The following is a 16,961-nucleotide window of genomic DNA, read 5'->3' on the forward strand; positions in this document are numbered from 1 at the left end:
CTGCTTGGTGCGGGAGAAGCAGAGGAGAGGCCACTGATTGAAACTAATCAGTAGGAAGGAGATAGAATAGGAAAGAACGTTCCACAGAACGAAAGAAGAGCAAGCGAGAGAGAGAGAGTGTGTGTGAGTGAGAGAGAGAGAGGAGAGGAGAGAGAGAGAGAGAGAGGGGGGAGAGAGAAAGAGAGAGAGAGAGAGTGAAGGAAGAGAGCGTCAACAGAGAGAGATGTGGTTATGATGATATATTAGTGATGACGCCTTGAATACAATTCTGAAGATGTTTAAAAAGATACGAAAGCAACATTCAGGACACTGAGAATTGAAAAGAAATAAAGATACTTCTCAAATAAGCGAAACAGAACAGTTTGAACAGGACAGGTCATACCACTGTTTGGTTAATACTGTTTTTATTCTCACTTCACAAGCATTTCTTATTATTCATAAATTAAAAGAAGAACAAAAAATTATAATTAACAGATAATCTGCAGGTATCAAAAATGGAATGAAATATGGGCATCGTCTAGTATACACTAATTAGGAAGGGGCATGTATGCCAAGCAATATAACTTATACTAATCTACGGACAATTTAAAAGTACTTCATATGACATGTCTTTCAGTAATTGTACACACGTTATCAACCCACGTTCATTGATGAATTGTATACTGAACAACTTCAATGTTTTCCTATTGCCCTTTAGTCATTAAAATAACTGTAAATTCGTAATGCAAACAACTTTATTTTGCCGTTTTGCATGGCCGGAAATAAATAATGAAATATATTTCGTTTTTAGAAAGCATTATCAAAATTGATTTATGTAATACATTTTCCATATTATTATAAATGTATTCACACACACACAAACAAAAAAAGAAATGTTTACAAAATCTAGGAATAGTGAAACGACTGCTCCTTTCAGTAATTATTTTACCACGCACAAACCCAGAATGATAAACGAAATGAATGCAGTCCAAATGACCAGTACACCAAACACTTGCACATCTGATTTTTAGCAATATTTCAATGTCCATAATTTTGAAGCATAATTCCTTTTGCACTTCACGCTCTCTTTTGAATGAATGTCGCAAAATGTATTTGTTACTTGGTTTAGATCTGTACACAAATGAGCGATGCAAGAAACTGAAAAATACTAACACGGACGGATTTACTACAACTATACTTATGTAAATATTTTCCTACAGAATTCAAATCATGACAAACATTTGACTGACGGGTTACATGTCGTTTTTTCCGAAGGTTCGTATTTCTGAAAATAAAATAGGGTTTATAATGCAAAAGATTGAAATAGGGTTGGTGATTCCGACATTTATTTCTCGGATTAATCGACCCTATTTCATTTTCGTTTATGTTTCGAAATTACGAACCTTCGGGGGGGGGACGAGTGCCTCCCGCGTTATGTTTCCATCGAAGCTTCACCAATATGGTTTGAGTGATCAATTTAAGAAGGCCTTTATTACCTCCTCAAAAATCTCTTTAAAGTATACATGAACGAGTACATGAAAGAGTCTGATGTATTGCACCTCCCTTTCTGCATCATTTAAGGTTTTGCCACTTTAATTTTCCTAAAATCACCCGGATGAAATGTTTGTGGACGGTTCTAACAATCACAGGCATTTTTTATCAAACGAAATAAATCAAACTGAAGTGAATTTTTGTTAAGTTCCTGCAGATCACTTTCCCTGCAGGAGACAGGAAAGTCTCGTCTTTTTAACTTCAGAATACCCCTTCGTCGCTGTTTGGATGAATTACTGTTGACAGGGTCATAATTATTGATAAACCTGTCATGAACATTTGGAAAATAATGAAAATCAAAATATGATCTGAAATCCAAACAAGTAAATGAATGAATTTAAAGTTCATGTACCCTTCAAACACTTATCTTTCAACGAAACAAAGACAAAAAAAAAGAAAACTATCAACAAAACCAATACATAATTATAAGCATTCTCGTTATCCAGCCAAGGAATGATATGTTTTAAAGAAAGTCAATTTAAGAAACGCAATCTCCCATTTTTGTTTGTTACTTTGATTACAAGACAGACGTGGATGTTGCCTATAGTTTTCAATAACTATAACTGATTTCTAACATGTATAATTTTTTTTCAAATGATTATTAATATTTGCATCCTTCTTTTTTAACAAATGGACACTAGTTTCTTTTTTTGCCACTCACTCACTTCCATCTTGTCCATGTTTCACGTTCACTGAGTGTCACACACAATCGCTTGTATTTCTGGTCTCATCCACGCTTTCAAGTAAAGGAGTAGACGGTAGAGATGAATGGAAGGATCTCCTTGATGTCGAAGGAAGTTGGCTCGCTCCAGTCAGTGGGCTCTGCTTTAGAGGAAGATTTAGTGGATGTTGGGGATGAAATAGATGCATCTGTTGCGATGAAGGTGATGATAACTGATGCTGTCGACAAGCGTGGTTATCTTGTGGCGATGCCTTACGAGGTTGTGGATTTTGTGGAGTAGTCGGAGAGCCGCGTACGGCTTGTTGGGCAAACGATTGGCCAAACGACTGTTGTCCTGGTGATGTCGAAGTCGATCGATGCTCTCCAGGGGTTGGTGTCCTACACGACTGACTTGAAGGTGAAGGTGATGGACAGCGCGTACCCTGTCGGAAATGCGTGTGATGATGGTGATGGACGTGCCGATCAGAAGACGGAGAACAACGTAACAGGAGAGGTGGAGTTAGTCGCTGAGGGCGCTGCAGGGTACGTTGTTCTGAAGGAGACGTTGCCGCAGCAGTGCTTGTTGGCGTAGTTGCAGCCTGACCTTCTCGCGCTGATCCCCCTGCTGTGCTTGCTACGTTGTTGGCGTTTAGATTGCAGTTTGGGTTTGTGGTTAGTCCAATGCAGTTTCCATTTGGATCGGGGTATAACGAGGAGTACTGTGGCGGAGGCTGAATGGTTGTATTGTGAGCTCGCCACGCCCATTGACCGCCATTATGTACTCCGTTAGAACCACCAACTGATGAACTTATCCCATGGTTAAATCCAGGTATTGGGTACAGAATGGAATGCCTGCAATAAAACAAAATAACAGTATGCGTGAAATCTTAGGAGAAATAAAGGATTATCAAATATAATAGCAAAGACTTTGAAGAAAAAAAACCTCTACAGCAATTTTAAATTGTCCACGACCAGATTATGCCATACGCCATTATCATTCACGGTGATCTTCTTACGAGCTTTTGTGATCGTGATATAAGAAAGATAAGATCAGAGATATTTTCACAATAAAACTTGCATTAAATGGTCACTCATATCGCGGTTCTATGATCAATCATGTGCTGTATTAAAAAAAAAATTAAAATGAAGATCATCAAGGTTTGGGTAACTGATCTTTTGAACATGGAAACAAAAATCGGTTTGTATCAACAAAATGTAGCGTAAGAAATATATCTACAAGATTTTACTGTGATAAAGTAAAATAAAGAATAACCACACACGGGACTGCCAATGTGGCATTTTCCCCATCTCACATGAGCGGTTTTTGCGGACAAAACTTGTATAGAGCACCTGACGATCTAACGTTGATCTCATGGAAAACCGCCCTCTAAATCCTTATGTGTCGAAGAGACTCTTTTTGGGGTATAGTTAAGCAAATGTATACATGTAGGTTAGGTTCATAAAAGAAACATGCAACCTTAAATTTACCCCCATCGAAAGCAAATACAATTGGCAGGCTGTGATTGATGGTTGCAAGGAGATTCGCCCAGTTAAGGTTTACATTCCCATGTAGAAGGTTTCTAAACACACTTTGCGTTTCCTACATTCACTTAAAGGTAAAGACCAGTACTAGAAACGCCCCAATTTCAAAAAATGAAATGGAAGCTCTTATTACCAATCATGTGAAAGAATATGTTTTGACTAATACATGATGATACAAATTTTGCCGGGAAACCGCCTACTAATTGATATATTTGGTAAATTAGTTTATCTACATGGTCTGTGAGAGATAAACGCACGTGTCGCGCACGTGTGCGTATAGTCCCATATACATCTTTCTGTGTACAGTGCTTGTAACTTTACGAAGACTGGGCCAAATTTCTTATCATTTTGATGATTCCAGAACCTTGCAGTACACACCAATACGTATATGCTAGATGATCAACCCTTTCTGATCGATTCCACAACGTTTCCTTCACGATGCAATCGCATGACCATAACTGGTCTTTACCTTTAAATGATTCGTAAAGTGTGCAAGTAGAATGATGGTTAAGGGGACGAAGATGGTGGAAATCGGTTTGCCATCACTCAAACAAGAATATTCACAACAACTTTTCTTTCTTTTAAAACCGATTCATTGAAAAAGCATTTTTTGTAAATAGTATTTAATTTACGTTGATCAGTAAAAAAAAAATTACTAACGATTCTAAGATGCTGTTTTTCTTGTGGTTCTTGCTTTCTTTCCCAAAATCAAGCTCGATCCCTATAAAGTAAAGCTAAATTCAACCAGATTTTAACGTAGTTATGAATCCGATGCATGAATACATATTTATTTACGAGAGCTTGGGCGTCGACGAAAAGGAGCCATGTTTCCCAATTGAAGTTTCGGTCAGTTTACTGTACTTGGATTTACGAACGCGAACGGAAAATAAAACATATATTACGGCACATATATTTTTAATACAAAGTCATGGAAAAAATGAATATGGTACGTATATTCAACAAGGTTTTATTTCTCTTTCTTTTCGCTCTTATACAGAATTCAACTTTTCTTTACTCTACCTGATGCCATTATGAAAAAATTGTTCGAATATTTGGCAACGATGACTCTAACTGGCAAACTATAAACACTTTCGCGTCACAACTCGTAGCAACTGTGTTTAAAGAGCGTAAATAGGGGTAGAAACCAAGACGAAAGCAAACACATACGACAGATTCATTGCTTTCATCTTGACTTGAAGATATTGGCGGTAGGTAAACACACGGTGGTCAAATCTATACAATGATGCAAAAGATTGAGTGTTGTTTTTGATGGGCTACAAAATAACGGTGATAATGGACACTTTACAACATGGAGCTGTAGAATACATGGTTGAAGCACTCGCTTCCCTTCTCCTCTGTTTTATGTATCCAGAGATGGATCCAGAAAGAAGGTGGAGGGACAAACCCCAAGATGAATTTTTTTCACAGGAACAGGATTTGAGGAATTCAACTAGCCCACTACACGCCCCATCGGGGCAGGGTGGGGGGTATATAAGCAAGAGATGTTTGGATAGGTAAAGCCCCACTTGGTTTTCATGGCTTAATATTTTGTTTAATGCACTGTTAACTTTGTGGCCGATTCGCCCACGTATCTAATATGTAGCTTACAATTGCGGAGTGTTCATTCCACTTTTAAGACGTAACACAATTCCGACCTATTTGCAGAAAACGAGTTGGGTATTCACAGCTATATATCCACCTGCCCCCACACCCCCTTCCCCTTTGACATGAACATCAAATAAGAATGGAGATAAAATAGCAATGGTTAGCGAACACCCCGCTCAAATACAAACAAACATGGCAAATTGTTTTAAAGCTTGAAATTGATGCATCTCATGCATTAACATGAATTACAAACAAACTCATTTATCGTGAGCTTGAATCTGCGAAGAGGAGGAAGGGGTGGATTTATGATGAGTATGAAAGCCTTCTTGATTCTTGTCAACGGAAATTGGTGTCGGGTCGTTCTCATTTTCAAAACTCGACTCCTCGTGCTCTGTCGAGTTATTATGATCTGTTTATTTCTTGCCCTTTAACAACTTGACCTTAGATAGCGCTCAAGTGTTTATGCAGTGATTCTTGAACCAAAGTGAATATAAATAAGAAGTGGCGCGGCGCGCAGTGACCTCACACGCACACACACATAACATTGCACCCTCTTCGACACAATATAAGCCAAGCTTCTGCGTATAATGTTCTTACATTACATTATTTATAAAGCGCCTTTTCAGGAGAACAAAGCACCTAAAATGAGAATGTAAGACAAAATACTTCAATACAGATTTCCTCACAAAATGAACCTGGTTTTGTCTTACTTTGGTGTCTCTGTTGGAATGACACCTGGATTTTCATTTTAAACAGCACTTTACCATATTAATAAATGCGTTTGGGAAACATTTCTTTATTTTCAAAGACCCATGTGAAAGTTTCCTTTATCAAAGTCTCCCATCCTTTTTCTGATTTCATAAATCTATCTCTTCCTGTTCTACCACAGTCGCATTTGTCTCTAATAGAGATGATTTGATACCGGTATAGGTCTGCGGTATATTTTTGTTGAGAATTTAACATTTGGTGGGTGTATGGATTACCCACCCCAGAACTTCACGCTCTTTGCCAGGTGAAGATCTCCATGAATAAAACACTTCACCGATCTGTGGTCAACGAACGCCTTTACCGTCTTCAACAAATCACGTGACACTACTTCATGGAAGTGGCATTGGTTTTCACAGCTTGGGCGCCGTTCTTCATTTAAAATGCTGAGATTTACATCTTCAAACACTTGTTTTCGGAAATATCCATCGACACATATAGAGCGACACCTTTATCTTCTTAATTTTGTGATGTGTGGTCGAAACAAAAGTTATGCAGAAAGAAATCGTTCTCTTGTTATGTTTTATATGTGTTCTATAATTTCTTGAAGCATCATCATTCTGTTCATATATTTTGAATACACCTAATTGATTGGATATTAAGTCAGCCTATGAAAGATATAGGTCAAGTGTTTATTACATGCGCTATTTGATTTAGGAAGATTAATAATAAAAGCCGGTGGTAAGACCCTTCCTTGGATAATGAATATCATCACTTTTCTTACGTAATAATGTTATTAAGGTGGCAGTACCCTTGTTAGTTGAAACTTCAAAATAGAACATCCAATATACGCAAAAAATACGACAAAAAAAAGACAAGTCATTAATGGCAGATTTCCAATTAAAAATGTGTATAGAGCTCGTTTCCTATGTTCGCTCTCAATCATAACTTAGTTTGTATGAACACATGTTATGTGTCCCACCCCACGCTAGAAAAAAAGGGAATTTATTAATATTCCCGCGTGAACAGAAGTCAATATAGTCAATCGCGCCTGGTGCAGTGGAAATGAGGACAAAGAAATATTGAAGCGGGTTTCTTTCTAAATTTAAAAAATATGATTGATGTTTCTAAAAACTAGTGATGATAACATTAAACACGAACCAGGAATAATTATTTTGCTGAGAACGTTGCTCTGATTAAATGGACACCCTACCCGTTTTTCAGTGCATCTCTATCCATATTAATTCAATCTTTTCCCAAAATATATTATTAGCACCTAGGCACTTACTGGTGCTACAGATCTCAAATAATCTCTGGCTGAAATCATAGTCATACTACTTTCTGAGCTGCTCTGAATCGAGATAAAGTGTAATTATGCACACATGAGTAAGAGGGAAAGGAGTCAGAGAGATAAGGACTAGAGGGGAAATGTCACGGTAAAAGAGATGAGAAGATATGAGAGATGGAGAGATATAGAATGTAGCGGGAAAGGATAGGGTGATGGAAAGAGGATAGTTTAGAGAGAGGTCATGATGTAAAGAGTAGGGGAGAGGTGGATAGCTGGACTGATCAGTAACCGTTTGGAGAAAGAAAGAGGGGATGAGATAGGGGATGGGGTAGAGATGGCGGTTTAGGGGAAAGTGGTCAGCGATCTCTCTGGTTAATAATCATTTCTTTACAACAATCATTATGATAATAGGAACATGTTCTTTACAGTGAAAAACAAATTAGAGTATTGCCAAATGTCGACGCACTTATGGTGTAACTTGGCAAGAATCTACCCTTTTGCGATTTTAGCTGATTTTGCGGGTAGGTTTAGGGTCTTTTAACGCAATATCCGGAGTAGGAGAAAGGACTTCATTCTTCTCCTTTTTTTTGTGGGGGGGGGGGGGGAGGGGGAATCTTGGCAGAAGTGTGTCATCCTCTTTCATATTATGATACAATAAATTGAGTGAATTTTTGCCATTACATTTTTTGGTGAATTTGGGGCTCCCAACACTTTAAAGGGGCTTTAAGCGATTTAGGTGCTAAATAGTAAGATCTGTATGCACAATTTGTATTTAGTGACAAGTTCAGCTATGTCTAAATTTCATTGGAAATCAACATAATCACTTCTTGGTATCCACAAGTGATTTGAGATAGAAACAGACTACACCTTCTGATTAAGTCATGAATTATGATTTGTTTTTGCTTCAATATTTTTCGTTAGATATAACTGCTTTCGTGAATTGTAAACGGTTGCAAAATTTCTTTAAAATATCTGTATGCATTTTTTTTGTTTAATACCAAAGATTCAAACCACCCACCACAAACCATCACCATTATTAACTCAAAGAGTAACGGGCAAATTTGAGAAAGAAATCGAATACGGGCCAAACCATTCGCTCAGATCTATTTTAGGACGAGTAAAGCGTGACGTGGAATTGAATTGCATCGAAATTTGATTTCTCATCTAGCTGTCAATAAGTTCATCGATATTTTGCCCCAGAGAAAGAAAGCATTGAAATCACTGGCGGGTGCAAATTGACGAAGGAAGGTCCCAAAATGTAGCCTTGCAGAGAAAGAAAAAATTATAATGAGCTTGAACGTAAATTGCCTTTGGGGCTGAGTAGAATTGATGCAATATAAGGGAGAAGAAAAAAAGGGATTTGCCTACCCTTCTGGCGGTGTCTTCAATGAAACCTTTTCGTTATAAGTCTTTCTCTTTTGTCACACTTTACTTATTGAAAGACTCACATTTTTGTAACGGAGTAATTTTACAAGCGTTAAAAGTATAGGGATAGGCTGTCGAAGCCAAATTGTTGTTTTCGTGGTAGGAAATAAAGAAGGCTTTACAAATATTCATTCATCGTGGTGTGTCATTATCTTCTCTCTTTATCTGTCTGTCTGTCTCTCTCTCTCTCTGTTTTTCTTTCTTTCTTTCTATCTGTCTCTTTCCTTCTCTTTCTCTCTCTCTCTCTCTCTCTCTTTCTCTTTCTTCCATCTTTTCTCCTCTCTCTGTCTCTCTTATCTAGTGTTTTGACAACACTCTTGATGACACCTTATAGTAGCACCTGCACTGCAGCGCGTGTCATCGACATTTAATTACATCTATTCTGAAATGCTGTTTCCTGCATTAAATTCGACATCACCAGTTCGTAAGTTCTGTTTACAGCATGACTACACATAATGCAAAGTGGAAGGTACTCACACTGTCTTAACAATTTTTTTTTCTTCCTCTTAGGTCTACTCTACCATGGATATACCCATGGTTCTACGTAATATTTGGGAACTTCAGTGCATCTCACAAAAAGTGTCCTCTTCTTATTGATGTATGACATAACTTAGTATAAATCCACAATCTACAAAATATAATAATAATTTTGATTTATATAGCGCTTAATACGGTATATATTCTCTAAGCGCTTTACAAATATTATTACCCCGGTCATCGGATTCATTCACGCAAAATGTGCACCATCTCCACTCCTTAGGGGGTATTCCTACCATACAGTCACCGTGAGGGCATAGGCAATTACTATCCCAAATGCTTTACTCATCTATACCAGGTCCCCATTTCCCTCTTGGGTATTGAGTGGCAAATGAAGAGAAATGCCTTGTCAAAGGATATTAATGCCGTGTCGGGGATCGAACCACGACCTTTGAATTGCAAGTCGAATGCTTAAACAGGCATATCGCACTCTTGTCTTTGGTCTTTACGTCATAGATATCAAAGGATAGCAGTCGAGCAGGCCAAAACATGATCGAGTGCTCTGTACACTAGTCAATTCTCAAAAGTGTCTGCGATGTTACGTTGTTACGATATTCAATATGTAAGATATCTTCTAGACCGTACAACTTAATCTCTCAAATGAAGGAATCGCTCAGTCCATGATCTGGTTTTATTGCGTTCCGTTTTATTTCACCCAAATCTATTTTCGCATTTATGAGAACGAAATTAACACAAAATAAGCAGTTATCCTGATTTAACTACACATAAACCTCGATAATTTACTCTTAAAAGTGTAAAATTCAGATTAAACCCGTAATCCACCTTCATAATATAAAAATGTATCCATTTCCAATTTTTCCTTTGCTCTATAGTTCTGTTTTGTTGGGGATCATTCAACTTAAACATCAATCTAGGTTTTAAAAAAAGAACGAGTGCCGAAACTTGCCTATTCTTTAACCAAATAACTGGTCTCGTTTGCCCTATGTACCCTTAAGACTCATTCAAACGTGGCGCAGTTAACCGCCGCAAAAGAAGCAGCCGCAGTTGACCGCCGCAAGAGAAAAATAGCCGCGTTTAAAAAAATGTGTAAATGAAAAGCAATTGCGCGCAACAATACCTGCGTGTGTTCTTATTCACCTATAGCTCTGTGTTATAAGATACAGAAAAGTGAAGCGTATTTCACTTTACGTCATCATGAAAAAAACCACCGTCGTGGTTTTCCCTCGTCGTGTGTGAACTATAGCCTTAAGGCTGAGTATGATATTGTCTCCTTAATGACGGCTTGTAATGACCATAATTATTACGGCCAAATGGATGCATCTGTGTCTCTATCCCAGCGATGCTCGTTAGCATCCAATGGATGCATGCATCTAGGCTCACACAAAATGAGGACAGTAATTTTCATGAACGAGTACTTGAGATTAAAGGCTAAGGACATAGTCATCCAACCCTATAAAGAAACAAAAAAGGAGCGAAGCGGCAAAATCTGAGATAAGTGATTGCGAGGGCGTGCACAATTTTAAAATAGGTTTTTTTTTTTTTAATTATAGATTCTTACATTAAAAGAAAGATTTTTTGTTGTTGTTGTTTAAAGTCGTGGATCATTCACTTGTGAATTTTTTGGCCAATAATTTGGTTCGACAGTGGATAGCTGACAGTAAAGGCTTCACATGTAATTGTGTCGACCTTCCATCGTTTTAAAGATCTCTCTCAAAAAAACTCATCACCAATCATAATAATATCAAAGATTATTTGTAGACGAAACATCATACTATCTAGCCCATATATCTTTTGTGACAATCATGTGACATGTGAAACAATATAAATTTATATCCAATGCTATTTCTAGAACAAAACATTGCGCTTAATTCCATGTTGTGTAGTCTTAAATAATAATTCGTATGGATGTGTCCCTATCCCATCTTTCAATTCGGTTCGGAAATGAAACTCCTTGTTTTGAAATATTAGATGAATACGAATTTTGATCATCATTAGTTTAATACCGTGGTTTAGCACATGAAGTTTATCCACATGGGAATGCAGGCGTTTGATACATAATATTGATGGCTCCTTCTAGGTTCTAAAGGTATAGATTTATATTCATGTATATATACATATCTTCTCTCTATCTATCACTCTCTTTTTTTTAAATCTTTCTCTCTCTCTCTCTCTACACACACACACACAAATCTCTTTTTTCCTGTCCAACTCCCTTCTTCTCGAATCTACCAATCTCCTCAGGTCTCTTTTCCATCTTTTCCATTACAAAAAAGATATCTTGGTTTTTGTTTCTGTGTTCCCTCCCTCACCCTAATTCTCTTCTTGTTCCTTATTTCCTTCTTGTACTGATCTCTATAATCACGTCGCTTTGAATATCTATTTTCTCAACCTGATCATTCATAAGCCGAAATTTTCCCCTTTGTACCACTCTCCTAATCTATCTCACTCCATTTTGTTAAAAATCTTATTTGACAATCTTTCCTGTATTAAGGGAAGCTTCCATGAGATCCACCTAATTTGCACAAAAGGCAGGAAAGTAATTATGGGTTGGGTATCTGCAGGGCTTCAAGCTTCGCATAAAAACATCAACATGTAACGAATGCACACGCGGATTATCTTAACACCAGACTAGACTCGTCTTAGCTTGAAGGGATGGGCATGATAGGCGCAAGATGAATTGTTCGAGTTGCCGGTTTGCAGTCAACAGCTTGAAGCAATGGTTATGTTTCGATAGCAATAATAACTCAATATCTGTGCTTGAATCCTGCTGCATTGAAGTCCATTTAACTCTTAACACCACTGATTCACCCGTGAAATTGATATAGCCTTTATCAAAAAGCGACAATATTTCTCATAATATTAATGGCTGAATTCAGTGTAACGGTTTACTCATCCTTCCTCTGTCATTTTGTACTAATGTTGATAATAACGATATCAAATCTAATCACTTTTCTTAAATGGGAATCGGGCTCTTATAAGATCACAAACACAAGCTATGGTAAACATGTTTACATCGTACAGTCGAATAAAAAGTGGTTCTCTATGTAAACAGGTTTGTGAGAGAAATTCGAACAACTGAAAACAAGTTTAATCTGGGCGTCAACAGGATTTGGGTAAAGGTTATTTTCAGTCATGGTACTGGCGGGAAAAAATAGTTCATACAGAGTCAAACGAAACCTGCACTTAATGCTATAGACTTACGTTTGAAAAACAATGAATTACATTTGTCAAAGTTGCCAAACTATTCCTTAAATATATTGGACACACTGGCCCAGATACCTGAAACTCTCTCCCAACTGAAATTTGAAATCTTAAGTCGACAAACTCTTTTTTAAAAGCTGTTAAAAACCTTAAAGGGAGGGCTGCAAGCACATCAAGATTTATGCTTACACTGTAGCCATCCTATAGCATGTTTATCAAGTTCACATTGATTATGCATTAAGCTTGTAACTTAATTGACTTTTTAAACATTTCAATATAATATCTTGTAATGAAAATGTATCAGATACAAATGGCGCATATACGCAACTACAAGTAACCGCCCAAATCGTTACCTAAAGTGACTCGGTAATATTGTTGGAGGTTGATGAAAAAAATGCGTAATGTTTGTATGAAATGTTACTTATTCTATTCCTTCTACTGTACTAACCCTCTAACATGCAAACATAATCATTTTCTTTGAAGGCATCACTGTGCGACAGTGCGTCGTAATATTGTTTTTGGTTCGAAAAATTATTTTATCAAACTGTTGTGCACATTTTGTTTAAACAATGTTTGCTTATGTGTTGAATTGGGTGTGAAAATGCTTTGAACTGTTTTGAGTGCGATGCACTTTTCAACTGTAGAATACATGTTTGTAAAATAAGATTAACGTGTGGAAATTAAATAAAAAATGTAAAAACTAATAACTTCTTTCATACCATTACTTTGAATTAAGATCTAAAATTTAGATTAATTACTTACTGCGATGATGATAAATTCTCGTTTCAATAAGTCATGTCGAATGGGCTACCAATAATCTCGAACAAAATATGTGTTCACTTATAAAGAACTACAAAAACTACCCATTTATATTCATGTTCATATTTCCAGACAGAAGGTGGCACAATTTTATTAAGAGGGTTACTCATTCATACAGTGTTAGGAATGCAATTTAGTTGTCAGTGGCGGGGGGGGGGGGGTGTAAGTGCACCCCATTATGACAATCTCGCTCCCCTGATCCAACGTTAGCCCTGGTGCAGGCAACAGGGAGCTGCGATTTAATATATGTGATGAGCTATATGTCCCACACGAGAGCCTCTGTGTCCCTGTTCACTCCATGGCTTCAGACTCCGTGATTATTACACTCAACAGCTTAAAGGGGTAAAATTGGATTCTGGGCGATATCCGTTTCATTTGTTTGAGGTAATTACTTTCTGGCGACACAATGTTACAATTCATTTCTGTCAGAATCGCTTTTCGTTTTTTCCACGTTCTGGTGCCTGGTGGGGACAAAACTTGCACAGAACCGGTGAAAAATCATGATGAACATGTAAAGTAGTGATAACCAAGACGCCAATTTGTCCAATGCAATTACATCTATCATTTATGTAGAAATAGGCGTAAAATCATCCTAGCGGTAGAGAGTTTTATCCCTCTCCCGAGAATCTTTGAATCACCTTTATTTGGGCAGCGAGATGGCCTATATGTAAATTTTAAATCCTCTCTAGTAAACATAGAGACGAATTTACATAAGAAGACTGAGGGGTTGTTTACAATGCATTCTACAAGGATGTCATCTTAAAGTATGTCATATTTTTAAAAACTAATCCGCATTGTTCTCTTAAAGATTTTCTCATCATATTATGATACACAACTCAACTTACTGTAATAAATGTGCCTATACATTAATAATGACATGACAGTGACATATCTTCTAATTTTCTTTCTAAATTTTTGAACTTAGAATTCTCGCCTTTCATTAGAAAATTCATCGAAAGTTAGCTTCGGCCTTCATAATGGCTGATGTATTGGCTGCTGATTTGTGAAATGGACAATACTTCCGATGTTTCATTTGTCATCATAGTGATCTAATAGATAACTAAACATTAAATCTTTATCTGAATAACATTATTATATATCGAATATTTACGCGATCGCAAGGACTTTCGAGTAGTGAATCAGGCAATGTCTATATAATTATGTCTATTACCCATTGGAATATGCGAACATTATTTATAATGATGTATTATGTAATCCGAATATGATTTCTTTCAGGTGTACATGTTCAAATAAGTAATGACATTTGTATTTTTGTGTAATGTTTATTCAGAAATTGTCATTCACATGGTACATGAATGTTTTGTAGTTGCCGCTTTTTTTTTTAGAAAGTCTTTGCAAATGTGTTTATTAAAAACATTGGCTTCTACGCAAACTAGTAACACTTACTCTAATTGTTGATGTTTAGATGGATGATAATAGACCATCCACTGCATACCGTCCATGGCAGGAGGATGTCTGGAGGTGGGTGTGAGAGCCCCTGAACCTGACGGAACAGCATGCTGGTGTGAGTGCATATGATGATGAGAAGGGGTACATGGCGGGGGTAAACCCTGTACCTGTATGCTACCTCCACCCTCCTGGGGGCAAAAGCTAGCCATTATGAGTGAGATGAGGAGTAGTAAGAGGAGGAGACTCCCTCCTGAGGCAGAGGCTGCGATACCAATCCATTTGATGTTATAAGATGCAGGGGTACCTTGGATGCCTAGGATGATCATGGCTACACCTGCTAGCGTGAGGATGAGGGATGATAATGTTCCACATCGAAGCCAGGTGGCTGCCCTCTTCCTCAGCTGGTAGTACGACAATGGAGCCTCCATATGGCTGCTCTCCATTTTAGAGATGACTGTTTGCTTAATCCTTTGCTCAACCATTTAGTTTCTTTTAGCACTTTAATCGTTTGTTATGATGTAGCTCAGAAATGTCTTGGTTTGCCGGGTCTTGTCCGATCTATCTCTAAACATCAGGGAGTAATTATTCGTTTCTATTCACACAAACATCACACCTGTTGAATGCAAAATCATTATTCTAATCAGTCATACGACGCTAAGAGTTTGATTTATCCTCTCTTTCTCCTTTACTTGAATTTTGTTTTCAGTAGCTGATAAAATAGTGAACAATATGACGATGAAATAATTTTGGGAACAGACGAGTAAGACCAATTATAACATTTTACGCGGAAGATTATACAGATGAATAATGGCAGAAGATTAACTCGTTCATAACATGAAGAACTTGCTCCCATCACAAAACGTCTATCTTTTTTCCTTAGTGCGAGTTGTAATCCGCTTACGAGAGCTTTTCGTCTACGACTGATATAGAAGTAGCGAATTAGTTCAGTGAAAACAAGCAGAGCGGCGGGAAAATAAAGCGGCTCGTGTACGTCATAAATTCCTCAAGAACCGAGGATGCACAACAACCTTTGCGACCGTCTGCCTTGCTCACGACTCCGCCAGTAGAAGATATGAAAGTAGCCTCAGCAAAATCTGTAATGGCAAGGAAGAAAGACAGGAAAAGAAGCTAATTGCCGGAAGGGTAGAAAGAGTAGTGCGGGTGCGTAATCTAGGAACAAGTGGGGCTTGATAGAACGAGGTCGGCACGAATGATGCAAGGTAACACACATCGGGAACATGGGAGTAAATTGAAACGCGGCTACCAATGGGGCGTTTAAATGTAGCCGGGCCATGCACGTTTGGTTGCGAGCAATTTGCGGAGATGCTTGCGATTGAAAAATGAAAAAGGAGAGAGAGAGAGAGAGAGAGAGAGAGAGAGTGAGAGGGGGGGAGAACAATTTGGGGGTGTTTTCTTGATATTGAATGACACGAGCACACTCTCAGCCACCTGTCTGCCGGAGCAGCTGATATATCATAGCTGTGAATCTTAATCATTCTCGAGCATGGTTAATGCAAGTGCATTGGATGTATCGCTCCCTTTATCTGAACCAAATTGTCACTTATTCATCAACAGCTATGGGTGCATCAGCAAACTGTGCAACGACAAATAGTTTCTTATATTCAGCAAGAGTTGTGCGATACAAACAGACAACTTTGAAAGTAATTACCATTGTTTTTGTTAATGATTGTTGATTCTTTATCTGACTCTTACACTCATTATCGTGGACTTTCCTTTATAATTTAACCGGCAACTTGTTTTGTGAATAGATGCCTTCTTCCTGGATATAACAGTTTTCAGTTTCTATCTTATGAAGAAAATGGGACATTAGGGATAGGCATTAGTCTGCACCTTAATTCAACCTGGATAATGTGGTACAAACTTACCGCCAAATAGAAGACTCATGAAATATACTACGATCGCTACAGATTCATAAATTACATGGTTTAGCGTGCTTTAAAATATTGCATGTCAATCAGTTGCACTAATTGTTCGGGGAAATAAAAACTAAGGAAAAAAACCTCAACTGTAGAAAGAGAATAATCAAAATCGGGAAAAAAGAATCGTAACTTCAACTAGGCATACGATTACGGATGGGTTTGACAAATTTGGAAGGAGTCACAAATACACGTTTAGACTGTCTAATGTTTAAAAAAAGTTGCTTGTTATTTTGCTTAAGTCTCCATTAACTCGTGTTCTCTTTCTAATATAATAATAATAGTTACATTCATATAACGCTCATATCCACTATATACGGAAGCGTTAAAGTGCCATTCT

At 37.6% G+C, this 16,961-nt stretch overlaps 1 protein-coding gene across 1 annotated transcript; it reads right to left on the reverse strand.

Annotated features, from left to right (window-relative positions):
* Positions 1-385: 385 nt before the first annotated feature.
* Positions 386-16,008, reverse strand: LOC752290 (ubiquitin carboxyl-terminal hydrolase 36-like). Its single transcript, XM_001178085.3, has 2 exons — positions 14,682-16,008; positions 386-3,043 (listed from the first exon to the last, which is right to left on the reverse strand). The coding sequence occupies exons 1-2, from the start codon at positions 15,164-15,166 to the stop codon at positions 2,230-2,232; spliced, it is 1,299 nt and encodes a 432-aa protein (XP_001178085.3). The 5' UTR covers positions 15,167-16,008; the 3' UTR covers positions 386-2,229.
* Positions 16,009-16,961: the final 953 nt, after the last annotated feature.

The sequence above is a fragment of the Strongylocentrotus purpuratus genome, unplaced genomic scaffold, assembly GCF_000002235.5.
Source record: "Strongylocentrotus purpuratus isolate Spur 01 unplaced genomic scaffold, Spur_5.0 spur5_scaffold_14, whole genome shotgun sequence".
Lineage (NCBI taxonomy): Eukaryota > Metazoa > Echinodermata > Echinoidea > Camarodonta > Strongylocentrotidae > Strongylocentrotus > Strongylocentrotus purpuratus.